Genomic DNA, 27,913 nt, shown 5'->3' with positions numbered 1-27,913 from the left:
GACTGCTTCCTCCTCCCTCTGTCCACCTCTTCTCTCTGTCCACCTCCTCCTCCCTCTGTCCACCTCCTCCTCCCTCTGACTGCTTCCTCCTCCCTCTGTCCACCTCCTCCGTCTACCTCCTCCTCCCTCTGACTGCTTCCTCCTCCCTCTGTCCACCTCTTCCCTCTGTCCACCTCCTCCTCTCTCTGACTGCTTCCTCCTCCCTCTGTCCACCTTCCCTCTGTCCACCTCCTCCCTCTGTCCATCTACTCCTCTCTCTGTCTATCTCCTCCCTCTGTCTACCTCCTCCCTCTGTCTACCTCCTCCTCCTTCTGTCCACCTCCTCCTCCCTCTGTCTATCTCCTCCTCCCTCTGTCCACCTCCTCCTCCGACTGCCTCCTCCTCCCTATGTCTACCTCCTCCTCCCTCTGTCCACCTCCTCCCTCTGTCCACCTCCTCCTCCTTCTGTCCACCTCCTCCCTCTGTCTACCTCCTCCTTCCTCTGTCCACCTCCTCCTCCCTCTGTCTACCTCCTCCCTCTGTCTACCTCCTCTTCCCTCTGTCCACCTCCTCCCTCTGTCCACCTCCTCCTCCCTCTGTCTACCTCCTCCCTCTGCCTCCTCCTCCCTCTGTCCACCTCCTCCCTCTGTCTACCTGCTTGCTCTGTCTACCTCCTCCTCCCTCTGTCCACCTCCTCCCTCTGTCCACCACCTCCTTCCTCTGACCACTGTCCACACTGGCCCAGGAGATGGTGAGCTCTGGGGAGGGCAGGGTGTCTGACAGCTACCACTGTTGGGATTCTCAAGTCTTTATTCTGTAGGGTGTCCCATTAGTTGAGCCCACGGAAGCTGATGATGGGTTGTCTGTGCCACTGGGGACGAAGCGGCGGCCGGACGTGGCCCCGTCTGGGGCCCCTGCAGGGGAGGCCTCCTGGGGGTGCAGCCAGCACACGATGTGGGATGTGGATCCTCTCTGTCCTATTTCTTAGTCATCTAACTGCAGAGAGTAACATTTCCCGATTTCCCTTTAGGTTAAATATTTATTCTGCACATGATAAATTAATTCAGCCACAGAATAACTTCCTCAGCACATCGACCCCGGCGGCGTATGCTTTGCGTCTTCTCGGTCGTGACTTGTCTGCTTTGGAAAGACCTTCTCAGCCTGGCCGGTGTGAAACTTGTTTAAACCCTGGAACTTGCATTCTGTCTCTGAAGCCGAAAAGGGGAGTTGCAGCCAACCTCGCTGCTTGTATTTATAGCATTTTATTTCCTGAGAGAAGACAGGAAAAGCCAGCGCCTGCCTGCCTTCCCCTCTCCCGTGGCTCCGCCTCTGCCGTCCCCCAGCTGGAGGGGCCGGCGGGAGCGGGCAGCCCAGCACCCGTGTGCCAGGTGCTCGGAGCGAATGCGAGATCGGAGGGGGATTATGTCACTCCTTCGAAGGATGGATTGAACGCGCTTCCTCCCGGGTCTGACTGACAGCACCACCCAGGAGACCGGAGCATATAAAGAGGAGGCTGCCGACCCCCGCTCCGCACGCCGTGGACCTGGTCCTCCGGGCTCCGTCCCCGGCACCGAGTCAGCCCTCGCCACAGCCGTTCGACGTCCCAGGTAAGACCTGTATAAAAGATTTACCTTGTAAAAGTTATTAGAAGGCCGTTGCGTTGTACTTTAACTTTCAGAACAGGCTGTTTTGGTTTCTGAGGAGGGAGAAAAAAAGTGCAAACTGATCTAGGCTGTAAGGTGAAGCTTGACCGTTAACGCGTCTTCACACTTGGAAGCATCACGGCCGCAGCGGCCGTGCCGCGAGCTCCCTCGGAGGTGGTCTGGTCCCACGGTCCTGGTGCCTTCCGCGAGCGGACCTGCCCGTGAGCCCGGGGCGCACGCTTGTGTCTTTGTCATTGATGGGGGACCCCCAGGAGGGCGTTAGAGAAAGTCCTCCTGAAAAAGTGAAAACGGTCACCAGAGAGGTTACAGACACTGCAATTCTAAGCGTCTCTGACAGTGAAAGTGTGCTTGAGTATCAGGGAGGAGCAGCATACACCGTGGGTGTGTGAGGAGCCCGGGGATCCCCGCCCGGCTGTGGCTACAAGCGGGGGACAATCAGCACCAGGAGAGGCCCGGGCGGCACCAGAAGGCGCTGCTGAGCCACGGGGGGACAGGAGGCTCCCGGGTGACCGAGCCCCTCTCGAGGGAGGGACCACACACCTCCCGGCGGTGACCGTTGCTCGGATCGCTCGTACAAAAGGGTGTGAACACATCTGTGTGAGTTCTAATCACATTCTGCTGCAGAAAGTCTCTGGAGAAGATGGAGCCACGGACACACTGCGAGTGTGTGTCCGGGTGCCTGACTGCGTGTCCTAGGACGTGACACGGCCCGGGTGCTGCCGTGGACCAGCCGTGGGCACGGAACGGCTGACTCAGGGATTCCTGGTCCCGCTGTGCCCTTGCCGCCGTCGCGCCCCCACCGGACAGCGTGGGTCCCTCTCACTCGTGTGACCGACGGCGGAGTGTGCATACCCAGAGACGCTCCGCTTTCAGGGGGCAGAGGGTTTGATTTTTTTGGAACGGAGCTCCGTTTACGCTGTGTAGCTGACACTTGGGAAGCTGGGCCCCCAGGACTTGAAAAAGCACATTTTGGACGGAGCCCGGTTTGCCAGAGCCAGCTGTCCCCTCTGCGGGGACAGACGGCACGCATCTGGCCGAGGGGACACAGGGGAGGCGTTCCGGAGGTGCTGGCCCAGTTTCCTCCTAAAGCACGAACGCGGTGCTCACTGAGCGCCAGGTGTGGCTCTGAGCACCCGGGTGTTGACGCGTGTGGCTCAGTCCGTTGAGGAACCTATTAGCGGCACGGCTGCCCCCCGGAGAGTCGCAGGAAAAGCGGTCCAGGGGGCAGCCACACAGCACGTTCAGCAGATGCCTCCGCGCCCACCGTGCCGCGGGAGCCTCCAGAGTGTTAACTCGCCGAACTCATTTCTCGCGGTGACCTTGTCTGGCACGGGATTTACACAACTGTTCCTCATTCGGCAGGTGAGGAAACTGAGGCAGGGAGGTTGGGCCGCGAGGGCTTGCCCGCCGGGGCTGGCCGATCACCGGGGCCACGTGAGAACCAGCGGCGCCCCGACTTGTTTGTGAGGAGGTTGTGAGCGGCGGGAGCCGGACTCCGGAGGGATCCCAGGGGCCTGCAGAGTGGCCTCTTCTCCTGGGGAACATTCCTCCAGCCCAGGAGGATGACTGTTTCCAGTTTACCAGATGCTTCTGGGGGGCGGGGGGGCACTCCTTAGGATTTCTGCGACCCCGAGGCGCTAACGAGCTTTGCCATCGTCTGACAGCCGGGCCGGGGTCTCGGTTTGGCTTTGGTTCAGAGCCGGATGCCGCCCACCGCTGGGAGGGAGCTCCGTGCCCCGCGCGCCCCTGCGAGACGCTGGCACGGGAGCCCCGAGGCGGGGCAGGGGTTAACGGTGGAGCGGGCCTCCGTCCAGGTCTCCTGACTCCCGGCCCAGCGTCTGCTGGCCTGAACCATGCCAACTGAAAATCCTCAAGAATGGAAAAACAGGCCTGCAGGAAAATAGAACAGCCGAGTAAAAGTGATTGCTAAGTAGAATGCTATGTTTGTGGTTGGGACACACCGAGTTCAGTTTATTTCTCCTGCGTACAGTTAAGGTTTATTCTAAGTTAGGCCTGACTTTTTTCTTCTTGGCCATCTGCTCAACGGTGCCTTCATAGATTATCGTCTCTATGGTGCCGGCATTTTTCTAAATTCACACTTCCTGGGTTTCAGGCCTGGCCACGCTCACCAGCGGCCTTGCTCTGGGCCAGCGCTTAACTTTTCCGGTCCTTCACTTACCCATCCACAAAATGGGGATGATAACAATAGTATTTGCCTCTCGGGTCGTCGTGAGATCAGATAATGTGAATATTGGGAATGTGATCACGCCCTGCTTTGTCAACAAATGCTCGTCCAATGATAGAAGCTCGAGTCGCAAGAGCCCCACTTGAAAGGCCCGTTTCTTACCCGGCTTTTACTTCCCACAAATGCACTTACTGCTGGTTTCGACGCACAAACCTCGTAAACGTTCGTGTGAGTGAAGACTGCGGTCGACACTGGAAATCACTGCCGTGCGTGTCGTGCGCCTGCGTAACCAGGGCCTGGCTTGTCCGCAGGGTTCCTCCGCCGAAGCAGGATGCTCTGGGATCTGGTCCTGCTCGCCCTCTGGGCCGCGTCCGGCGCGCTAGGTGAGTGTGGACAGTGGCTCTGCTTGTCGGGGCCGCTCGCGCCCCCGCAGGTAAGGCTGTGGCTGAGGTTCTTACCAGGGTAGAACATTCAGAACTTCCTTTTAAATAAACATTTACTTACTTCTGAGTCCACGTAAGAGGAAATTATTTCTTATTTTTAAATCTTTGCTTAAGTTTGTTAATTAATTAATTTAGAGAGTGCATGTGCATGAGTGGGGGGGGGGGGGAGGAGCAGAGAGAGAGGGAGAGAGAATCCCAGGCAGGCTCTGCACTGACAGCATGGAGCCTGACGCAGGGCTCGATCTCACGAACCACGAGGTCACCACCCGAGCCAAAATCAAGAGTCAGGCACTCAAATGACTGAGCCACTCGGGTGCCCCAGTAGGAAATTATCTCTTTTCGGAAAATCTAGGTATTAGAGAAACACACTCTTTCGTCTGGTGACACAACACTGGCCATGCACAGTCAGCTTTTACATTTTTACACGCTAAGTTTCTAACACTGGAAGGGCTTGGTGTTCTATAACTTCTTTTCTTCCTACTTTTTTTCCTACTTGAAAATGCAACATCGGTGTTTTTCCGTGTGCTTATTTTCACACAACACGGCCTTTAATGACCGGATGATATTCCGTCCGAAGATAGATCGTGCTGTTGTTTAGACCAGTCTCCAGGTGCAGCATTACTCCAGCGTCGCCAGTGTAAGAGACGCCACAGGGAACCCAGCTGTGACTGCGTCTCTCCCGGTATTTGAGATTATATCCCAGGACAAGTTCCAAAAGGAACGTTGCTGAGTCAGAGCTGTTAACTCTTTAAGCATTTTTGGTGGATTGCCCAGCGGCTCTGCCAAGGAGGTGGCCGGCTGACGCCTCTGTAAGCAGCTCTGAAGCTCGTGCTTTGATTCGCCGCACAGGGGGTGAAAAGCCACGCTTCGTTTGAACCTCCTGCTCAGTGAATTGCGTTGAATCATCTGCCCTGCTATATTTTGGGGAGGTCCGGTCATCCGGATGGTGACTTAAAGCCCTTTACTCGCAGGCCCGAGACTCCCGCTGTCTCAGAGCCTTCCCCGGGGTGCTCAGCGGGGTTGCGGGTAAACTTCTGCAAAATGGAGACACCAGTGTAACTTGTGGGAGTCAGGTGGTCTCCATAAGAGGGCGACGGAGAGAGCGTGGATAGCAAGGACAAAGACGCATTTCTTGTGCAGGAATTTTTTCTGGGCAATCAAATGGTGGAAGCAGGGCAGCACCTAAGCCTCAGATCTGGGTGGGAGAGCAGGAGAGAGCCCGGTGCGGGACGGGTTCCGGAAGGTGCGCCAGGGCCCAGCTCAGGGCAGCGCTGTCTCCCCCTCAGGAGGCCTGGCTGCGGAGTGCGGGCTGATCCGGACACAGCCTTCTGGCGCCGGCTCGCTCCCGAACGGTCACGGACGAGCAGCGGCTGCCTCCGGGGCCCCACTGTGGGTAGCGGCCCGGGGAGAGAGAGGGTAACGGTGCCATTAGCACCCAGCGGAAAGGGGACACCCCCTGGGATCAGGGTCTGCTGCCCCGTGTGTAAAAAGGCCCCTCCGGGTTCGTGCCCGCGGTAACCTCCCTGCTCTGTCCCCACGGGCAGCTGGTGACCAGGACGAGGACACCGCCTTCAACCTTTTCAGCATCAGCAACATAAACCGGAAGACCATTGGGGCCAAGCAGTTCCGGGGGCCTGACCCCAACGTGCCAGCGTATCGTTTTGTCCGCTTTGACTACATCCCACCCGTGAGTGCAGATTACCTCAGCAAGATTGCCAAGATCGTGAGGCAGAAAGAGGGCTTCTTTCTCACGGCCAGCCTGAAGCAGGACCCCAAGTCCCGGGGCACGCTCCTGGCTCTGGAGGGCCCCGGCGCCTCCCAGAGGCAGTTCGAGATCGTGTCCAACGGCCCGGCCGACACGCTGGACCTCACCTACTGGATAGACGGCGCTCAGCACGTTATCTCCCTGGAGGACGTGGGCCTGGCTGACTCCCAGTGGAAGAACATCACCGTGCAGGTGACAGGGGAGACCTACAGCTTGTACGTGGGCTGCGACCTGATCGACAGTTTCACGCTGGACGAGCCTTTCTACGAGCAGCTGCGGACAGAAAAGAGCAGGATGTACGTGGCCAAAGGCTCTGCTCGAGACAATCACTTCCGGGTACGTACAGCAGGGTCGCGGCCGCGGCACGAGGCACGGGGACGGCCTCTGCTGGGGGCTGAGCGACGAGGGCATCTCTTAACGTGATGCCGTGTTGGAAGAGGTCAGGCCCGGGAGACACGCACCACGCAGACATACGTGGGCTCCCGCCATGTGCAGGCACACAGACGTGCACACACACACACGTGCACACAAACACACCCACATGGATACACATGCCCACACCCAATCGCACGCATGTGCACACACCCACCCACCCAATGGCACCCATGTGCACACACTGTACATGTGCACACGCACCCACACAGACAACACCACACACGTGCACACGCACACACAGAGCACACGCAGAGGTGCATGCACTGACACACCCAATCACACGCATGTGTACATGAACACCGTGCTCATGCACATGTGTGCACACCCACACTCACATGGACAACACACGCACACACACACACATGCACACATAGATAATGCACCCCTTTCTAAACCACAAATAGGCAGGGCACGTGGTCCCGGTGTGCTTTTTACCTGGGCAAACGGCCGTCATTTTTCCGGCCGAAGACGAATTTGATGGCCAAGGAATCGGCCCCCTTGGAATGTTCTGGTAATCTCCAGACTCCCCGTTTAGCACTGAGAGGCGAGGAGAGCACAGTAAGAGCCATGCTTTTCAAGGAGAGGGCTGTTGGTTTATGAGGGAAAAATTCCATGTTCATCTTAAAATATGTTCATGTTAAAATAGTTTTTGGAAGATCTTTCTAAAACCACACGGGTTTAGAACCTACAGCGCGGTGTTGGCACATCATCGTGTGTCTTCTGGGAAACGATCGTGCGTTTAAATTCAGTTGAGCCCGAGGCTAGCGTCCTTACCCGGTTGTTGAACTGACTTCTGGTGGCCGTCAGGAAGCCCCCGTGGCCCTGCCGTGGGAGCACAGACGCTCACCTTTGAGACCGAGTGTCCACGTCCGGGACCGCGTGCCCTTCCGAGCCCGTCAGCCAGACCCCAGACTGACCCACGATAAGGAGAGGTCCAGCCTGCTGCGTGTAGAAGCATAAAACAAGATTACATCTTGTGTTTTTAAAACATCATTTAGCTTGGCATCGTTTGATGTGTATCTGTTGCTCTATTTGTCTCCTCACGTGCATTCCAGGGTTTGCTGCAGAACATCTACTTAGTGTTCGAAAACTCAGTGGAAGATGTTCTAAGCAAGAAAGGTTGCCAGCAAAGTCAGGGAGGTAGGTGTGTTTTGAACAGTGTATTTCACATCTCATTTCTCGTCTTGGATGGATTTCTGCTGCGACGGGAGTGTGTATGTGCACGTGTGTGAGTGCGTGTATCCGCGCGTGGGTGAGTGCGCCTGTACATGCATTTGCGTGCCCGTGTGTGTGTGTGTGTGTATTGGGGGGCTAGTGGGGATTTAAGAAAAAATATTGTAATAAAGTGCCATTATTGTCTCTGAAGGAGTTAGCTGGTCAACTCAGACATGTTGACATCTGAAAATGATAAACTGCTTGAAAGAGTAATTTTGAATATATTTTAATAATGCAAAATAATCAATTTCATAAACCAAAAGACCGATCTCTGCATTTTAACATGATTACCCGCAAATTTTCCTGTCTGTTAATGGGTGACGATCATCTCTCTGGGTAACGGCATGGGTATCTGTCGGCTACGTTGATGGAGGTTTTCTTCACTCTTCACGGCTGTTGACACAGCCCTGTTCTGGAGACATTTTCGCTGCCTGAACCATTGACAGATAATCCTGCATTGAATGCTAATCGCAGTTTGAATTTACCTCCAGCCATAATTGCCTACATTTTCTTGAGCATTTAATTCATGAAGTTCACTCTGCTGGGCTCTTTAAACTCTGTGTGTCACTGAATCTTCAAAACACCTTAGAGACAGGCTCGTTCATTTTACCATAAAGAAGCAGAGGCCCCGGGGGTCCCACCGCTGCCGTGTGTGACCACCTGTGTGCCCACCTGGGCTGAGAGTCTCCCAATATGGTTCACGTTGTGATTTGTTTGCACTGAGGCCCCTTCCTCATGTCAACTGTAAATTATGACAAAGATAAATCGTTTTCTCATGATCAGCGTGTCAGGAATACATAGGATGGGATGTCTGTAACGCACAGGTGCGGCTCTGGGACCCGCACCCCCCTGGAGCTGGGAGCTGTCCCTCCCCCATCTTAGGCGTGGGGATGCCCGCTCTGTTCCTCAGCCTGCATCTGGCTGGCGGCTGGGGGTCCCCCACGGAGGCCTCATCTTTGTCTGAGGCTATCCCCTGTCCTTCTGTCCTGTCCCCTGTCCCTCTGCCCTGTCCTCTGTCCCTCTGCAGATCTTCCACACTCACTCAGTGGAAATTCAGGGCAGGTGAGGATTAGAACAGCGCGTTTTGGCCGGACTGTGGCGTGAAGGGACATTTGTAACGGCTCCTGTGACCGGCCCCTCGTTTGCCGCAGCCGCTGCGGCTCAGACCTCACCCCGTGTCTGCAGCTTGGCTAACGTGCAAACTATTGGCCTCTGTGATTTTAGCCGCTGACTTTCTTGGGGGAGGAAGTGGTCATTAAAAAGCAAAAGTTTCAGGAGGGGCTAAGATAGTGAATAGACATAGGACACTAACCCCTCCGGGAAGGCTCAACAACACGGAGGAAGAGAGCGGCTCTCGGGACCCTGACGGACGGACTGTGCTTGTGTTTACGTAAAAGCTGAGCGTCATGCCTGGTGGTCTGCTCTGTGGGCAGGGGGGGACATTTCACCCTTGAGGGGGGGAAGGGCACCCCGGTCCCGGTGCCAGCTCTGCCCCTGGGCGACCCTGCCAGGCCTTTCATCAGGGGGAGTGGACGCCCTGACTGTGTGTTGTCCTGTCCTGCTGTGGGTCTGTCTGAAATCAGGCCCCGGGGCACATCTGTGGGTGCGGGACCGTTTCCCATCTGATACTTATGGGCAGTGACTGACGCGTTTATGTCCATGTGGTCTGTGCCCTTTTCCATGCAGCGAGCCAGGGGAACTCCCGAGGTCAGAGTGATTGCGGCAAGGATTCATGACCAAGTAGTAAGTCCCCAGCAGTAGTCCTGGCAGATCGGTAGCTTCCAGAAGGTGTAACTCAGTAGCGAGATGCTGAGAGAAACAGGGCATTTCACTCCTGTGACAGTGACCGGAGGGCTGGGGACATGGCTGGGCTGGCCCGGCTCCCTCGGGGGATGACGCCTGTCTCCGGACCGGCCCAAGTAGTTTGCTGTTTGTGTCCTGGCCACGTATGTCCCGTGCGAGAGCCCCAGGGGGTTTGTGCGGTTTCAGGGGCAGCGAGGGGGAGTCCCCAAGGTCGCGTTTCTGAGGGCGTCTGCCCTTCCCTCCAGAGGACACGGGAATGAGGGTGAGGCAGGTGAGGTCTGGTGGACACTTCTTGGCATGAAGACCGCCGGCTGCATCCATCTTGATGTGGGGCAAGTGGCCAAAACAAAGGGTGTTTGGATAGAAAACGGTGAGCGAGGAGCTGCGGGGACACGTGCTGGGGAGCAGGCTCCGGGGCACAGGGACGGCTGTCAGCAAAGGAGGTGGTCACCTCTCCTCTGCCCGAGTCACATGTGGGTGCAGAGCCCCAGCCCCAGTGTTTCGCTCTTTCGTTCCGTCCCCAAGCCCACGTCTGCGCGGCCGCTCTCCCCCCTGCTCACTGCACCCACTGCTTCCCGCAGCCGAAGCCAACGCCATCAGCGAGAACACGGAGACACTGCACCTGAGCCCTCAGGTGGCCACGGAGTACGCGGGCCCAGGCGCGCACAGGAGGCCGGAGGTGTGCGAACGCTCCTGCGAGGAGCTGGGCACCATGATCACCGAGCTGTCGGGGCTGCACGTCATCGTGAACCAGCTTCACGAGAACCTGCGGAAAGTGGTGGGTGCCTGGCGGCCGCTTCCTGCCACACAGGCGCAACCTCGCCCGCAAGCCCCCTCTGACGCACTGACAAGGCGCTTGGCCCGAGCGCAGGGCAGCGGAGGGCAGGTGGGCGGGCAGAGGACCCTGAACGACAGATACCTGTGGCTCCACGTCCTCCAGGATGGCTCTTACCCGGGGGACGCTCGTGTCCCCGAGCCTGAACGGGATGGGTGTGGGAGGACTGGCTGCAGGTCCGGGACGTAAGGGGACGTCGGAAGGAAAACACCGTCTTGGGTCCCTTCAGGTTTAGAAAAGGGCACTGACGGGAGCCATGTTCTCGTAGCTGCGTGACCCGAGACAGGCCCTCAGCTGGGCCTAGGGGATGGGAACAAACACATGGTGCCTAACAGAAGTGACAGGGGCAGCGGGGAAGAGTGGCCGGGAAGGTCTGCAGGTCTGGGGTCGCCTCACGCCCTGGTGGCGTCACACAGCCGCTCGGCGGGCAGCCGTCCCCACCCTCTGCCCCATGTCAAGGGGCCCGGGATGGGGTGGGACCCTATCACTCCCACTCCGTGGGCGGTAGGGAGAATGGGCACGGCCAGGATGCGCGGCTTGGGAAGCACCTGGAGGAGGCTGTGCCTCTTCTGGAACTTTCCAGCAGGTGTGTGCCCCTGGGGCAGGAATGGGGGCAAGAGTTCAACAGTACCCCCGCCCGCACCCACTGCCTCCCGCTGAGCACCCACCGTGTGCGGGAGGAAGAGGTAGGGATTCGGAGGCGGGCGGGCAGACGCCGTGGGACGCGGCCACGTGAGTGGAGCACCCCTGGAGGGTGACAGGCGGTCGGCCGCCCGCTGGGATCGCTGGGACGTGACCCTGCGTGGCGAGGCCTCACGTGGCCCCGACTCTCCTCCCGCAGAGCCGGCCGCACGGCGGGCGGTGCTACATGGGCCGGGGGCGCCCTTCCCTGAGGGAGGAGCCTCCTCTCCCGTCTGTGAGCGCGATGAGGACGTTGCTTCCGCCCACACGTAAACGTTTCCCTCGATCTTCCAGTCCAACGACAACCAGGTCCTCTGGGAGCTCATCGGCGGCCCGCCCAAGACCAGGAACATGTCCGCCTGCTGGCAGGACGGCCGCTTCTTCGCGGAAAATGAAACCTGGGTGGTGGACAGCTGCACCAAATGCACCTGCAAGGTGAGGGCCGGGGACACCTCTGCGCGGGGCAGGGAGGCGGGCTCCCCGGTCTCCCCCGCTGGCCGCAAACGCGCGCAGGTGCGCCGGGACAGCCGATACGAGGGCGGGCACGGGGCACCGGCCGTAGGTAGGGCTCCAGCCCACCTCACCGAGTCGCACACGAGAGATAAGCTCCAGGAGGTGACCGGTCCGGCTGGTGTCTCCCGGCAGGCGGGAGGGGGCCGGGCGTGTGCAGCTTCAGGCTGCTCCGGGGGGCCTGGGGGTGCAGGTCACTGCCCACACAGAGGTCAGTGGGTAGCTTAGCCTCTTCCCCTTGGCGAACGCACCCCGTTCTCACGATGGCGGCCTCGGGGGTCGGGCAGCGCACGCCAGGTTGGTCCCCCGGCCCGCGGGGTGCAGAAGGCCCTCCTCTGTTTCCAGGGCCTGCGGCGTCGGGACGGGCACAGCCGCCTTCTCGGCCCTTGAGTCCCGCCCTTGCCCTGACGCCTGCTTTTGGAGACGAGGGTCACACAGACACCTTTCTCTGCTTGCAGAAATTTAAAACCGTTTGCCACCAAATCACCTGCCCGCCGGCGACCTGTGCCAACCCGTCCTTCGTGGAGGGAGAATGCTGTCCTTCCTGCTTCCACTGTTAGTATGAGAGGAGTGGGGGGTGCCATCTGCTTCGTCCGCCTCCCGCCTGTTTGCTGTCTTCCCGGTGACCCGCAGGCGGTGGAGGGGCTTAGCGGGATGGAGGGGAGGGATCAGGGCCACTTCACCCCGAGGCCATCCACACCCACGACCTCGGAGTTCAGGGTCTTGTTGTGTCACTTGGCGGGGAGGGAGCCACGCAGAGCGGGGACAGTAGGCTCCTTGGCTTCTGTCACTCTCCGTGGGCATCCCCACGTGCCCTCCATCTTGCTGGGGAGAGCAGCTCTGAGTCCCAACCCCGGTGTGGGCGTCTGCCCCGCCGGGGACCCTGTTCGTGGGAGGGGACACACCTGCTCTCCCGAGCGCACGGACTCTGCCTCGTGGGCCGCTTCACGGGCGGTCCGTCCGTGGCAGGGTGGGCAGAGGCCCGACAGGCCCTTGTGCTTCCCACCAGCGCCGGACGGCGAGGAGGGCTGGTCCCCCTGGGCGGAGTGGACCCAGTGCTCCGCCACCTGCGGGTCGGGCACCCAGCAGAGAGGGCGGTCGTGTGACGTCACCAGCAACACCTGTCTGGGGCCGTCCATCCAGACGCGGGCGTGCAGCCTGGGCAAGTGTGACCACCGAAGTGAGTGTCAGAGGCCACTCCTCGTCCGCAGGGCGGGGCCAGATCGCGGGGACGGGCTCTGGGGCTTGGGCGTGAGCAGACGCCTGGGACGGCCAGCCCCTGCCTCCCCCTGATGTCTCCGTGTTCCTCTGTGTGCTAGTCCGGCAGGACGGGGGCTGGAGCCACTGGTCGCCGTGGTCTTCCTGCTCTGTGACCTGCGGCGTGGGCAACATCACCCGCATCCGGCTCTGCAACTCGCCCGTCCCCCAGATGGGGGGCAAGAATTGCAAGGGGAGTGGCCGGGAGACCAAAGGCTGCCAGGGCACCCCGTGTCCAAGTAAGTGGGGTGGAGGCGGGGGGTGGAGGCGGGGCGTGGGCCCAGCGCAGGACTGGGCAGAAGAGACGTGCTGTCCCCTGGCTGGCTCCTTGCCGGAGCTGGCCTGAGGGTACATCCTGATGGTGAACCAGCTCAGTGAAATTACTGCTGACCCACGACTAAGGGACAAGTCAGCCTGACCCCTGGGCAGTGTGACGCGTGCCCTTTACCGGGGGATGGGTAGACGGCATGGAACAGGGGGTCTCAGGAGACGGCCCCCTGCAGCCTGCAGCCAGCTGGCCCCGGGCCCCGGGGTGCCAGGACCCTGTTCCAGAAGCCCCGTTCATGAAGTGCAGAGACAGCCAGGGACAAGGGGAGTGCAGGGTGATCCTCTCACTGCCAAGTTGTCCAATAAGATGAACTCGAGCTTCATGGGACGTTTCAGATGCGAGCACCTCTCACCTGGCAGGTGTGCCTGTGTGGGCAGCTTTCCACCTCTAGACCCCGGCCTGTGGGACTTGAGGGAAAACGAAGCCAGCCGAAACCTGTCGTCCGCGTCACCCCCGAGCTCAGGTTCAGGAAAGGACGCTCTTTCCAGTTTCCCTCCCACGTCTGGAGACCCCGCTCCATCCCGGCTCTTACCCCGGGAGCCCCCGTGTAGGTCAGGCTCCGCGCTGACCCTCTGTGCTCTCTGCCCTCAGTCGACGGCCGGTGGAGCCCCTGGTCCCCATGGTCAGCCTGCACGGTCACCTGTGCCGGAGGGATCCGGGAGCGGACGCGCGTCTGTAACAGCCCCGAGCCCCAGCACGGGGGCAAGGACTGCGTGGGGGACGTCCAAGAGCGTCAGATGTGCAATAAAAGGAGCTGTCCTGTAGGTGGGTGTGCGGGCGGGACACGAAAGCGCCTGCGTCCCTGTGGTCTGCACGCTTCAGCCCCTCTGAAGAAGCCACCGCGTTTTTATTCTGGTTAAAAACATAAAAATAGAAGACATAGAAAGTAGAAAATAGGAAATATAGAAGGGAGAGATTAGTTCTATGCTCATGAGGAAAACTGCTTTTAACACCCGTGCTCCTCCACGGTTTTGTGGAACATCCCGCGTGACGACAATCACCCGTCAGCCACCCGTGTGCCTATGCGCCTGTAGCCTCTATCTTTATTATTTTTTTATGTTTATTTATTTTTGAGAGAGAGGGAGACAGAGTGTGCATCAGGGAGGGGCAGAGAGAGAGGGAGACACAGAATCCGAAGCAGGCTCCAGGCCCCGAGCTGTCAGCACAGAGCCCGACGCGGGGCTCGAACCCACGCACTGTGAGATCGTAACCTGAGCCGAAGTCGGACGCTTAACCGACCGAGCCACCCAGGCGCCCCTATCTTTTACTATTTAAAGATAAATTCTGGGAGGGCAAGCACGTTGCCAGCATATACCAAGTGACTCAGTTTCCTCTTACTGAACCCGGGTGCTGGACAGACGCCTCCCGGGGCGCAGATGATTGCGTCCCGGCGGCCTCCCGGGTGCGCCCTCCCGAGCCGACCCCGCTCTGTGTCGTCCTTCGCAGACGGCTGCTTGTCCAACCCGTGCTTCCCCGGTGCCGAGTGCAGCAGCTTTCCAGACGGCTCCTGGTCCTGCGGCGCCTGCCCCGTGGGCTTCCTGGGCAATGGCACACACTGTGAGGACCTGGACGAGGTGGGTGCCCGGCCTGGGGAAGGGGTGCCCGCGGAGCCGGGGTCGGCGCTCACCCCCGCTTATCCCACAGTGTGCCGTGGTCACCGACGTCTGCTTCACCGTGGGCAAAGCCCAGCGCTGCGTCAACACCAACCCCGGCTTCCACTGCCTGCCGTGCCCCCCTCGCTACAAAGGGACCCAGCCCTTTGGCGTCGGCCTGGAGGCAGCCAGGACGGAGAAGCAGGTGAGCAACTGACCGCTTGTGTTCTGGGAAAAGGCTGTAGATCAGTCGGGAAGAGCCCAGAGCACTGGGGGGCAGTCAGAGAATACCAGGCGGCCTCCCTGGGCGAGGAGGCAAGGGGTGCTGACTCCTGGGAAGCAGGCGGAGGGCTGTCAGAGCCTGTCCACCACCCTGACCGATCAGCCTGGCGGGGGCAGACCTGAACTTTCCCGCAGGGAGGACCGGCGTGACCACTTTATGCTGGTGACCCCGCACGGTCACCTGCGGGCTTGGACCTCAGGATCGCTTCTGGAGAGCAGAGAGCACAGCTCCGAGGCTCTGGGTCCCTGCGGCACCCGGCGGGTTGGGGGGGGCCTGCACCCCTGCCCTCGTCCCGGAGCGTCCGCCTCCGACCCGCACGTGAGGGGTGGGGTCTCGGTGCGTCCTAACCACGCGGCCGCCTTCCCGCAGGTGTGTGAGCCTGAGAACCCGTGCAAAGACAAGACTCACGCCTGCCACAAGCACGCGGAGTGCATCTACCTGGGACACTTCAGCGACCCCATGTACAAGTGTGAGTGCCAGACGGGCTACGCGGGAGACGGGCTCATCTGCGGGGAGGACTCGGACCTGGACGGCTGGCCCAACAAGAACCTGGTGTGCTCCACCAATGCCACCTACCACTGCATCAAGGTGAGCTCTGGGGCTCCCGCCTCTGGCCTCCTGCCTCCCCCCTACTTCCACCTCCAGCCTCCCCTCCACCCTCTGCTCCCCCTGCCGCTCCCCCCCATCCCACCTCCCACTGGCTCCAGGAAGTCCCATTCAGGGCCCCTGTGGCCACTTGCAGACAATCTGTTGTTCTGAAGAGCTGGGGGTGCGAGGTGGTTCCCAGCTGCACCCCCGCTCCACCTGGGCTTCTGCTCTCAGTGAGGGAACTTGCTGGAGAAACTCAGGTTTCGCCCACGTTCGTGGGACTGGGGGAGCCGGGCCACCAGCCCTTCGCTGGCTGCAGACAGGCCCCAGGAGCTGTGCCTCGATGGGACCTAGGTCCCCGTGGATCTGTTTGGAGGCCATCCTGGAATTTCTGAGACCCAAGGGTGAACACGACTGAAATACACGCTTCACCACCGCCACGCAGGTTTGAATTACAACTCGGCTCGTTGAAGCCAAGTGATTTTTCTAATCACGCCGGTCACGGGGGAGATGATTTGGACTCTATGCCCCGGATTCTGAACAGAGGTCTATGCTTGACTCCTGGCACCTGTTGGCTGAGGAGGGCAGAGGGCACGGAGGTGCAGAATGGGACTCTGACGTCGGGACGTGAAAGGTCTCCGGGGGTTCGGCCCTCCTCCAGGCTTCCAGAGCGGCAGCCCCTCCCTCTCCTCGGGTTTCTGCTCTCCCGTGGCCGCCGGCGTCCTGGGCACAGGGCACGAGCTTCCCTGGTCTGGAAGCATGGGCGGCGGTGCGGCGTCTCCAGGGCAGCCTTGAGGAGAAACACGCGTGTCCCTGGCCTCGCCCCCACTGAGGACAGCGCGTGACCCTGGCACCGTCAGCTCCGTGCCCGAGGGTTTACCCTCCGCCCCCCCGAGTGTTGTTATGACTCGTGTGTGCCCTCTGATTGCAGGACAACTGCCCCCTGCTGCCGAATTCCGGGCAAGAAGACTTTGACAAGGACGGCACCGGTGACGCCTGTGACGATGATGACGACAATGACGGCGTGGACGATGAGAAGGTGGGGGTGGCGGGGAGGAGAGCTTTGTCCCGGGGGCCCCGCACTCGGTGGGATCTGCGATCCCGCACACGCAACCCAGCCCTGACAGGGCGCAGGCCGTGTGCAGGGTGCGGTGACCGGCCAGCGCGACTGGCCGTGGGCGTCTGCGTGCAGGGGACCGCCTGCCCTCCTGTGGGTGCCAGCTGGGGCGCCGCTGTCCCCACCATGAGTGACGTGCTTGCCTTTACTGAAACCTGTGGGGAAACTGTCCACCAGGTGACTTCACATTCACAGAAGGGACAGACTAGGCTGCGTGTCTCCACACAGCCTCACCACACCTGCCTCTCCTGACCCACTAACCCCTCACTCACTCGCTCACGTGACGCTGGCAGACCTGTTGTCAGCGTGACGTATACGATTATGTCGTCTCTGCCATGAAATGTCTCCGTTTCAGCGGCAGACGCATAAATAATCAGAAAGCGGTTTGACGGCAGGAAAGCGCGGGGCTGAGGCCGACTGGCTCCGTGTGGGTCGTCCGATCCTCCCGGAGTGAGTGATGTGCAGCCCAGCGACATCCTCGCGGTGTCAGATGTCCTCGCGGTGTCCCGACCTCTTCCCTTGCCTTTCCGCAGGACAACTGCCAGCTTCTCTTCAACCCCCGCCAGTTCGACTATGACAAAGATGAAGTCGGGGACCGCTGTGACAACTGCCCGTATGTGCACAACCCGGCGCAGATCGACACGGACAACAACGGCGAGGGCGACGCGTGCTCCGTGGACATTGACGGAGACGGTCAGTTCTGCCCCTGCCGCGGACGCGTGTGTGCCGCCTGGCGCTCCGTCCCGTGGGTGCCACACAGGCTCAGCCACACCTGCGGACCGGTGCCAGGGTAAACGGTGCCTTAAGCTGTTCTAGCGGGAGCCCAGCCTCGCCAGGCCCGTCCTTCCCGGGGTCGCTGGCGGGGTCGCCAGCCTCAGGAACTCCCTTTGTGAAACCACGGATGTGGCATCTTCCTTCCGTGACCCAGGCCCCTAGTCCTGTGCCCTGTGTCCTTCACGCTTGTGTCCCCTGTTGGCACTTGTGACCGTGTCACCGTCAGAGGCCCAAGTGTTCGGTCCCGTGTCCTCACCAAACCACACTGCAGGCAGGCGCGTCTGCCGCCCTGTCCCGGGTTTTTTCTGCCCACACCCTTACTTCCAGCTATTCACGGCACGGCCATGGCAAAGCATCCTGGGCGTCCCCGGCTGTTAGGAGCCTCGGACACCATCAGGCCACGTTCAGCCGGAGAGGCCGGTGCCCCGGAAAGGAGCCCATCCGCCAGCGGCGGTGGTTGCCCGCCTCCCACCAGGCGTCTTTAGGCCGAGCCGACTCATGCCTCTCTCTGTCTCGGCAGCGGCTGGAGCGCGCGCCAGCCCTTCTTGGGGGTCTGTTCCCGCTGCCCCCCGCCCTGCTCCCTCAGGCCCCACCTGGCCCGGGCGAGAGGCGCCTCGGCCGGTCTCGCGCGCTCCTCTTGATGCAGTGACCGTGAGGGTTGGCTGTGCCATCGGACGGGGTTGCTGCCGCTGCTGTAAATTCAGGTCTCTCACGGCCCCAGTGTCCTGGGATCCACTATCCACTTCCAGGGCCCTTGAAGTAAGGTACTGCACCTGCCAGCCTCTGCCGCGGGCACGCTCCTCCGTGTAGCATGTCCACGCTCAGTTCCTATGGGCTCGCGGCTTGTTTGTGGAATGGATCCGGAGGAAAGACTCGACACGGGGAGCTCAGAGGTGACACGTGTGAACACGGGTGACAGCTCCTTGCCATGCGGAATCACCCGGAAGCCTCCGAGAGTGGCTCTGTTTTAAACTAAGGCATCTTGGGCTTCAATGGGAAACCTGACATACGTTCTTTCACGATCTGATAATATTTACACTTTCCCGTATTCTTAGCTCCTTTTTTACGAAACCGAAGTTCGGCTGTAAGTTACTTAATGAGCCGGGAAAAGCTCTGTGCTTTTTCTAAGCTAGCACACTCATTTTCCCCGAACATCTGCAGACGTCTTCAACGAGCGGGACAATTGTCCCTACGTCTATAACACCGACCAGAGAGACACAGACGGGGACGGCGTGGGCGATCACTGCGACAACTGCCCCCTGGTGCACAACCCTGATCAGGTAATTGATTAGGTGACCGATGGGGGTGTGTGTGAGCAGAAGGGGGGGTCAGGGCACCTAATCGTTCGTGGATATATGTGTCTTTGTGGCTTTCCATTAGTGCTGCCACGCAGGGACAGCGTGGGCTTTTCAATAATTTTAATTGAAAACTTTCATTGAGCAGGCTTCAATCTCAGTGGCCACGGCTGTGTTCGTGGGCGTGTTCGTGGGCCCTCCCTGTCTGAGGGGACCGGGCACCCGCCCTCCGCTATCTGCCTGTTTCCCTGACACAAACGTGGGGACTGGCTTCTCTTCCAGACTTGCCTCTGGAAGACACAGCACGGGTGTTGCTGTCTATGTGGGATACACTGTTGCAGATGACGTCACAAAGGCGCTTGCTGCTCCGGGCTCTTCTTTCCGGGAAGCGAGTCCATGTAGCTGGGTCACGCAGGGTGCTGCCCAAGTTGCGGACTCGGCCACTTGCCTGCAGCAGGGGGCGGCCCAGCCCCAAGGTCCGCGGCCACGACCAGCCTGGCGCCCATCCACCCGGCAGGTGCTCAGCCCGTTCCCTGCCCTGTCCCCCAGACCGACATAGACAACGACCTCGTGGGAGACCAGTGTGACAACAATGATGACATCGACGACGATGGCCACCAGAACAACCAAGACAACTGCCCCTACATCCCCAACGCCAACCAGGCCGACCACGACCACGACGGCCAGGGCGACGCCTGTGACTCAGACGATGACAACGACGGGGTCCCAGATGACAGGGACAACTGCCGGCTTGTCTCCAACCCTGGCCAGGAGGACTCCGATGGTAGGTGCCCCGCCCCCTCGGATGATCCGTGCCCCGCCCCCTCAGACGGTAGGTACCCTCCGAGGTACCCTGCCCCACCCCCTCGGGCGATCCGTGCCCCGCCCCCTCAGGCGAGCCATGCCCCTCCCCCTTGGACGATCTGTGCCCCGCCCCCTTGGACGATCTGTGCCCCTCCCCCTCGGATGATCCGTGCCCCACCCATCAGACGGCAGGCGCCCCGCCTCCTCAGACAGTGTGTGTCCCGCCCCCTCGGACGATCTGTGCCCCACCCCCTCGGGCGATCCGTGCCCCGCCCCCTCGGGTGATCTGTGCCCCGCCCCATCAGACGGCAGGCGCCCCGCCTCCTCAGACAGTATGTGTCCCGCCCCCTCGGACTATCCCCGCCAGCCCATAGGCCACAGGCTCCACGCAGAAGCTATGAGCGGTGTCTGCAGAGACGTGCCCATCACGAGCGGGATGAGGTGGGATCTGGGCTCAGAGAGGGTTGGGGATTTATTCTTTCAAGGACAAAGCAAAGGAGAAAGGGGTGTGAAATGTCAGAAAAAGGAACGGGGTTCCCCGCGCGGCCCGCAACCAGTGGGCAGCGTCTTGAGGAAGTGGGGCCACGGGGAGGGTGTGGAGTAGGCGGCGAGGTGCACACCGTGTTCGGGGCCCCGGGGGAGCCGTGAGAAGGTGGCTTCGGGGGCCCCCGCGCGTGTGGGCCGCCCAGCCTTTGGGACCGGAGACGGGGTGTGGGCGTCCGAGCCAACGTGACTCACAGGCGAGTGGGGGACCCGGGATCTGAGGGCGGATCCGGGGGTCACGGCAGAGCCACGTGGCCGACTCCAGCAGGGGGCGGGAACCCTGCCTGGAGCAAGCGCTGGGCTCAAGCTGACCCGCGGGAGCCCGGGGGCGGGCCGGGGTGGGGAGAGGCAGGCCCTGAGCTCACGGTGTGCTTTCCGGCTCCTCCTGCGCGAGCGTGGGCCTCAGGTGCGAGCAGCCGAGCAGACCCCGCAGGACGCGGCGGGAATTAGCCGAGCTCGGTGGCTGTTCTCCTGGTGAAATGAGCTATAGCTGAGAACATTAACCTCCGTCCCCTGGACGGGACAGCTGTGGGGGTCACAGGCCAAGGCCCCCCGCGCCTCCCCCCACCAGTGATCTGGGGGCCTGCCAGGCCCGCACCCCGCCCACCACCTCACCGGACAGGTTGAGAAGAAGGTTCCAGAAAAAAGTCTGTACCTCCCCAAGGAAAGTCATTGGTAGAGTAAGAGCTCCGCTTTAAATCCGAATAGATTTCAGGCAAGGGTGATGATGAAAGTTGTCAGGAGACGTTCTGGAAACTGTCAGAGAATAAGCTGGAGGTGCAGCCCCCCTCACCCCCAGCCTGAGGCCTAGTGTCGGGGGACACCCGCGGGGGTGAGCAGGAGCCTGCTGTCCACACTCTGAGCACCGCGCCAGGCTCCTGGGAGCCCCCCAGCCCCACGCAGTAGGGAAGATGAGCATGGCCCCACAGAACACCAAGGAAAGGCTGACGGCCAACCACCCACCGTGTGTTCCCTTTCTCGGCTATCCGCCGCCAGGGGACGGGCGTGGGGACGCTTGCAAAGACGACTTTGACAACGACAGCATCCCAGACATCGATGACGTGTGTCCTGAGAATAGCGCCATCAGCGAGACCGACTTCAGGAACTTCCAGATGGTCCACCTGGACCCAAAGGGCACCACTCAGATCGACCCCAACTGGGTCATTCGCCATCAGGGCAAGGAGCTGGTGCAGACGGCCAACTCGGACCCCGGCATCGCTGTCGGTGAGCCTTCGAGATTCGCACCGCCCTTCGTGGTTCCTGGGGGCAGGGTGCCCACGGGGCACGCGGGAGGCTCTGTAGAGCCACGTGGTGGGGTCAGGGTGGTCTCTCGGGTGCCCGTCCTTCCACGCCTGCCAAGTGGTCTCGACCGAGGGAATGGGGAGGCAGGCATCGGTGAGGTCGTGCTCAGTAAGCCATCTTACGTGTGGATTTGACTTACAAAATACTGTGTCACACAGTAACGGTCTGCCAGACTCAGGAAGTGGGGTCTGAAGTTGTTAGGTCCCAGACATTCATTAACCCCAGAGCCACGAAGCGGAGGTGGGTGTGAGACAAGGGCCCAGCCCAGCCTCCTCCCGCCCGCGCCCACCGGTCCCGGGGCCGACCCGGGCACGTCCTCCGGGGCCGCGCCCGCCTGAACCTCACCACCGAGAGTCCCCTTTGACATCCAGGTTTTGACGAGTTCGGGTCCGTGGACTTCAGCGGCACGTTCTACGTCAACACCGACCGGGACGATGACTACGCCGGCTTTGTCTTCGGCTACCAGTCCAGCAGCCGCTTCTACGTGGTCATGTGGAAGCAGGTCACCCAGACCTACTGGGAAGAGCAGCCCACTCGGGCTTACGGCTACTCGGGCGTGTCCCTCAAGGTGGTGAACTCCACCACGGGCACCGGCGAGCACCTGAGGAACGCGCTCTGGCATACCGGGAACACGCAAGGCCAGGTGAGGACGGCGAGGCGCCGGGAGCACGCTCAAGAGAGCCGTTCTCGCCCCGAAGATGCCCAACCTTTGTGTTTTCCTTAATTGTAACCCAAGTGACAGTAATTTTAACAGTCTCGTATTGAGCGCCTACCTGATTAAAGACGCCGTGCCTGGTCTTGGTGTTTCCGTACACACGGCCGATGATCCTCTTGTAAGTTACGTGTGATTCTGTCTTCTAGAGGTGAGGACAACTGGGTTTTCAAAGGCTAACTGTTTTGCCCAAGGTCCCATGTTGAGGAAGCAGGGGATCCGGAATCGCATCCGTGGCTCTGGCTCTGACGCCTGTGCCGGTGGCACTGACCTGCTGGCCCCTGTCGGCGGACGTGGGTCCGCTCCCGAGGCTCGTGGCCGCGTGAGCCACGGGCACTCCCGTCCGTGCTGTGAGACGGCACCCGTACTCAAGAGTGATGTTTTCTCAGGTGCGCACGTTATGGCACGACCCCAAAAACGTTGGCTGGAAGGACTACACTGCTTACAGGTGGCATCTGACCCACAGACCGAAGACGGGCTACATAAGGTGAAGGGGCTCAGTGCCAGCGACTTCCACCCAGTGTCCCCAGCACCAGTGAGAGGCCAGGACGGGGGAAGCACAGACTCACTGTCTGAGCGTGAGGCTTACTCGCCCACGTGCTGCCCTCTTGTCAGGGAGCCGTCAGCACGTGGGGTCCTGCTCCGGGCATTAGGTCGGGGGCCCCCTCCCTACCACCTAGGCTCCAGCCTAGAGGGTGGGCCCAGCGCACGTGGCTTCAATGTCACCTGAAGGCCACGGGGAGGGAGGCCGAGGTGGTGGGGACTGGAGAGCGCTCTGGCTGAGGCTGAAGCACCTGTCGTGGGGAGAGGACGGACCCTCCCGCCCTCTGCCATTCACACCTTGTTTCTTTCCCCCGCACCCCTGTGTTCAGAGTCTTAGTGCATGAAGGAAAACAGGTCATGGCGGACTCGGGACCCATCTATGACCAAACGTATGCCGGCGGGCGGCTGGGTCTGTTTGTGTTCTCGCAGGAAATGGTCTATTTCTCAGACCTCAAATACGAATGCCGAGGTGGGTGAGAACACGGCTCTATGGGCGGCCTGTGGCACAGAGTGGGGGAGAGACAGACATGCGTGTGACTTTGCTGCCTTGAAAGGCACATCACGGCAATACGCTGATGGCAGCTGCTTTGTTTGCTGGCTTGCGTCGTGTCCTGTTTCGTTACCTGTTTGTTTTAAATTGAACGTGAATGTCTCTGGTGGAGCAGACGCTTTCCAGTTATTCCCAGGCTCTGCCCATTGACCTTGTGTTCCGTCCTGTGACTGTGCATTCCTTACAGCTTCTGGGCCCCCCACGGCATTTTAGATTTTAGATTGCTACCCTTGCTGAAAACAGGAAGGGAGGGAGGGAGGGGGGAAGGAGGGAGGAGGGAAGGTGGAAGGAGAGAAGAGGGAGGGAGGGGGGAGGGAGGAAAAAGGGAGGGAAGAGGGAGGGAGGGAAGAGGGAGGGAGGGAAGGGGGAGGAAAGGGGGAGGGAGGGAGGGAGGGGGTTCTCTGTAGTTACCTGTCTAGAAAGATAATTGGCTCACCTTACTGTCTGACCCCATACCTTCACGAGGACATGAAAACATTCCCTCCTACAGATGAGGTCAGTAAGGCTCTGAGATGCTTCTCAAAATTCACACACTGAAAATTACCTACAAGGGGAGAAAGGGAACGCGAGCACATTGCTTCTGGCGAAGTCTCCTTAGCCCTCCGTGGGGCAAAGACCCGACGCGTTCCCACACACTCCACCCTTCGCACACCCGTCCATACTGTGGAGGCTTTTTAAAATTAACATGATATTTCGGTTGCAGGTAAAACAAAACAAAATGAAGCAAAACCCATGGTGCAGCCACCCTCGTTCTGTGTATTGTTTATTTTGTAGATGTCTAAACAAGACCGGCTGCATTTCCAGAAACGTACTGTAGACGCTGTTGCCTAGACCCCTAGTCTGTGCTGGTGCTTCCGGCTTCGCTCTCTTTAGCAGCAGCTCCCGTCCTTGACCCTGACGCTGGGGGTCCTTCACCGACATCAACCCCACGCCCAAGCGCCTTCAGAGGGGACTGGTCGTGGGCCCCACAGGTGAACGTCCGGCCCAGAAGACAGCTTGATGATGCAGGAGACTCCGTGCAGTGACAATTGAGCTCGGCATTACATCGCTTCTTGTTTGTTTAAAAAGAATGACGTTTACATATAAAATGTAATTACTTACTGTATTTATGTGTATATGGAGTTGAAGGGAATATTGTGCGCAAGCCATTATCATAAATTAAGCAGAAAAAAATATCGCTGCACGACTTTCAGTGCTTAAAGCCATTTCCACTCTTGGGTCCGAGCTGTCCCACAGCAGCCAGTCCTGTCGGGTTCACGGAGTCTGGAGTCGTGCTGGTAGCAGAGGTCGGAAGACCTCGTCCGACGTGGGGGGCCGGCTCTCTAACTGGAACTTGAGCAGTGGTCACGAGGACAAACGGAAGCCCCTTCCCCCACTGTCCCCCCCCCTACAGCGGTGGAGTCCGAAGTCCCGTACTTGGCCTCCGTTGGTGAAGTTAGCGGAGAGAAGTGGGCGCTCCCACCGCGGCGGGCTGGAGGGAGCTCCGCGTGTCCCTTGGTTCTGCTCTCTGAGCACCAGGGTCTCTGCGTGAGTCTTTTCCGGGGCCCGGCTCCAGACCACGCTCAGCAAGAGCACTTTAGCATCTAATTCCTCCTCTGGGCTTTGCAACTCTGAAAAAGTTGCTTACCTAGTTTGGCAACACTTTTCATTAAGGTTCCAGTTAGAAATGCAAATATTTATTAAATGACTTTAGGATGCAGCTTCATTCACCATAACTTATTTTAAATGTGTCAAGTAACACACGTGTAGCATGATTTCTAGGGATACACGTAGAGCACACATATGATACAAAGATGTTGTTACAAGGAAATACCTTCCTGCCGAGATACAAGCTTTACAATATGCTGTTGTCACGACAAAGCGTGTTTCAAATGAAGGGGAATAAATAAATGATGACGAAGACTTGATAAAGGAACCTTAATTTATACTGTTGCCAACGCACTAATCCAGTATGTGCCCCTGTTCTCTGCTGTACGTAGGATTTGAAACCTTAAATGCTGAAGAAAAATCAGCATCAAGCCTTGCCAGGACACACCTGTTAATCAGTCATACAATGATATACACGATTTTTTTTGTTTTTGTTTGTTTTTGTTTTTGTTTTTTTGTTTTCGCTTTAAATTGCATGTTCTTTCTGCAGGAAATATTAATCTCCCTCCACACAAGGGGTTTAATAAGAGAAGTTTGTCTTACTTGTCTGATGCGGGCAAATCTTTCTCCCCTTTCTGTTCATAGTGATCTTGTTTCTGTGTTTCTATCTCGATTCCATAGTGTGGAATACAGAGGATCCATAACTCTTGTCCTAACTTGCACATTTCATTTGATAAAGTTGTGTTTGTCGCTTCCTTTGAGGTTGACTTTTTGTTTTGCTGCACTTTCCACTTAGTTTTTGGAGCTGTGTTCCCAGACGGCGGGGGTTTGGGAACTGGACTAAATGTAACGGCCGCGGAGAGGGCACAGGTGTCCGTGTGGCTGTCGCTCGGACGAACGACGCAGTGCTGTGCGATGATGTGAATATTTAGAATGTACCATATTTTTTCGGTAAATTATTTATGTTTTTTTTTTTTGAACAAACTTCTCTTCCAGATTGATGAAACCATTTGTTCTGCCAAAGACTGTAAATATTTATTTATTTGTTCACATGGTCAGAATCTCACCACTGAAGCCCTGCTTTTATCTAGCTGCAGCCTCATTTTTATACTTTAAAGATTAATAACAGGAAATAAATTGTAAAAAGGTTTTCTATAAACGAATCTCTTTCCCTTTTTTAAGAAGAATTAGCAGGGTTCCTGCTGGGGGGAAGGGAGACATACCCCAACAGGGAGGGGGTGACGTATTGCTCCCCTCAACGTGAGCCCGTTTGTCTGCAGGTCCCAGCCGTGCCCCCCCCCACCGAGGTTAAGGTGTAGGTTTGGGGTCGTCATGGAGAAGGAAACCCCGTGTGGGGCAGCCCCACAGCCTAGCGGGACACGGCCAGTAGGTGCCCCTTCCCGCCTGCGGCTCGAGCTGTGCAGCGAGTTTCGGGGGGTGTCCCCGAAGGGACTCAGAGGAACACTGACGGCCGGGAGACGCCCCGTTAACGCGAGCGGGACCCGTGCGAGCTGCACTCTTTCCAAACCAGGGACGGAGGCGCACCGGGGCCGGCGGCAGAGACACAGACAAGCCGGCGCGCAGCGGGAGGGAGGCCTCTGGGTTCCCAGCGGCCTTGGGTTTCTGTTACGTCGGAGTCAAATATGGGGGGGAACACAGGCGTTTGGCAGAAAGAAGCAGGAACGAGTCACACGCTGGAGCTACACGGCACGGGACCAGTCATCGGGGGCAGGAAAGCCCTGCTTCGATCTGGGGGCGCAGGGAGGATTCTGTGACCTAAAGCGGGGGGACCGCGGGGCCCCTGCACCTCAAACGGGAGCCTTTGGCAAATTGAGAGAGAAGTCAATTAGGGAAGTGATTCGGGTTGGGCCGTGGTGGCTACTGGAGGGAGCGTCACACACATTTTTCCAAAGACACAACCGGACACGCTTCAGGACGACGCTCGAGAGGGGGGTGGGAGTGTGAGATGCGTCTCTCCGGACGTTATTTCTGTGTGATTTATAGCAAGTGAAAGTGTGTGATGGACCCCGGGGCCGTCCTCTCCCAGGACTGACCGACTGACCGACAGGAACGCGGCGCCCCTGGAACAGGACACATTTCGTGTCCCGCTCTGTAGTCCTCTTTTCCTTCTGGGCAGGGCTCCCACAAATGTAACCCGCATGCCCCCAACCTTGTTTGTTCCGGAAAAAGCTGCAGCTGCATGGATGTGGGGTGGGCTTAGCCCCCGGTGCCGTGAACGCTGGACCCAGAGCCGGGTCCACTGAGCACTGGACCCAGAGCCGGATGCCGTGTGCACACGCCTTCACTGGCGCAGAGGCCCTGGAGGAGGCCGTGCAGCAGCCTCTCACAAGGATCTGGAACGGGGTCTGTTAGTGCCGGGGAGGGGAGATGGTCCCAGGACAGAGTCCGGCCCTTGGCCATCACCAGCAGCCGGCATCTCCAACTGTAGGTTACACGGGGTCCCTTCTGGGGTTTCTGTGGGTTTCAACATCTCAGGCAGGTCTTTCTCAGTTAGTCTGAGTTACACAGCGTGGTGTTTTTGGCCGAGACGGCAGGATGGGAACGGACGGCCACCCAGCACGCCCGGGCCCTGGGCTGGGGGCCTGCGGCGTGTACCCCGCACCTGCCGGGTAGGGCTCTGCACAGAACGGAAAGACCCTCAAAGAGATCCGACTGAGCCGCAGCCTGGAAGCCCGCGGAGGCGGGAACATCCCAGTACTCTGGGCACAGCCCGGGCCTGGCCGAGCCCTGCTCCCAGGGGAACGACTTGGCGGCCAAGGTGCGGTCTGGGGACCAGAGTAGCCGCGGCCAGCGCCGCGCGGCGCCATCAGCTCCGGGGATGCCGTGGGGCGTTCCTGCCAAGCGTCAGCCCACGGCCGCCGGCTGAGCCTCACTGTCCTCACACAGTGTGGGCAGCCCTGTCCCTCCACGGGGTCCCTGCCGGGCCCCCCTGCGGACGGAGGCGGGCCGGCCCCTCGGCGGTCACGGGCCCAGTAGTCGCGAGCCGGCCTCACCAAGCGGCGTCCAGCTCACGTCTCCTGGCACGGCGGCCCCGAAACCTTGGCGTTTCCAGATCCTGCCTTCTCCAGAGCGCGACCTTTCCCCCGCAAGCACATCACACTC

At 59.5% G+C, this 27,913-nt stretch overlaps 1 protein-coding gene across 1 annotated transcript; it reads left to right on the top strand.

The window, feature by feature from the left end:
* The first annotated feature begins 1,129 nt into the window (after positions 1-1,129).
* THBS2 (thrombospondin 2) lies at positions 1,130-25,949 on the top strand. The gene is made up of 22 exons (XM_047859922.1): positions 1,130-1,586; positions 4,140-4,211; positions 5,816-6,372; positions 7,527-7,611; positions 10,071-10,267; positions 11,300-11,440; positions 11,974-12,070; positions 12,525-12,695; positions 12,835-13,011; positions 13,692-13,865; positions 14,547-14,674; positions 14,745-14,897; positions 15,345-15,563; positions 16,495-16,602; positions 17,214-17,373; positions 18,616-18,734; positions 19,299-19,533; positions 21,093-21,320; positions 21,770-22,041; positions 22,500-22,597; positions 22,983-23,122; positions 23,978-25,949. Exons 2-22 carry the CDS (start codon positions 4,160-4,162, stop codon positions 23,983-23,985), a joined length of 3,519 nt encoding a protein of 1,172 aa, XP_047715878.1. The 5' UTR covers positions 1,130-1,586; positions 4,140-4,159; the 3' UTR covers positions 23,986-25,949.
* Positions 25,950-27,913: the final 1,964 nt, after the last annotated feature.

The sequence above is a fragment of the Prionailurus viverrinus genome, chromosome B2, assembly GCF_022837055.1.
Source record: "Prionailurus viverrinus isolate Anna chromosome B2, UM_Priviv_1.0, whole genome shotgun sequence".
Lineage (NCBI taxonomy): Eukaryota > Metazoa > Chordata > Mammalia > Carnivora > Felidae > Prionailurus > Prionailurus viverrinus.
Note: the sequence above shows the minus strand (reverse complement) of the source record. Positions and strands in the feature narration are given on the sequence as shown.

Excerpts from the sequence above, each read along its gene's own strand:
- THBS2 (XM_047859922.1), top strand. The coding sequence starts at position 4,160 with ATGCTCTGGGATCTGGTCCTGCTCGCCCTCTGGGCCGCGTCCGGCGCG. Across the intron at positions 14,675-14,744 it reads ACTGTGAGGACCTGGACGAG|TGTGCCGTGGTCACCGACGT; the intron begins GTGGGTGCCCGG and ends CTTATCCCACAG. Across the intron at positions 19,534-21,092 it reads TGGCCAGGAGGACTCCGATG|GGGACGGGCGTGGGGACGCT; the intron begins GTAGGTGCCCCG and ends ATCCGCCGCCAG.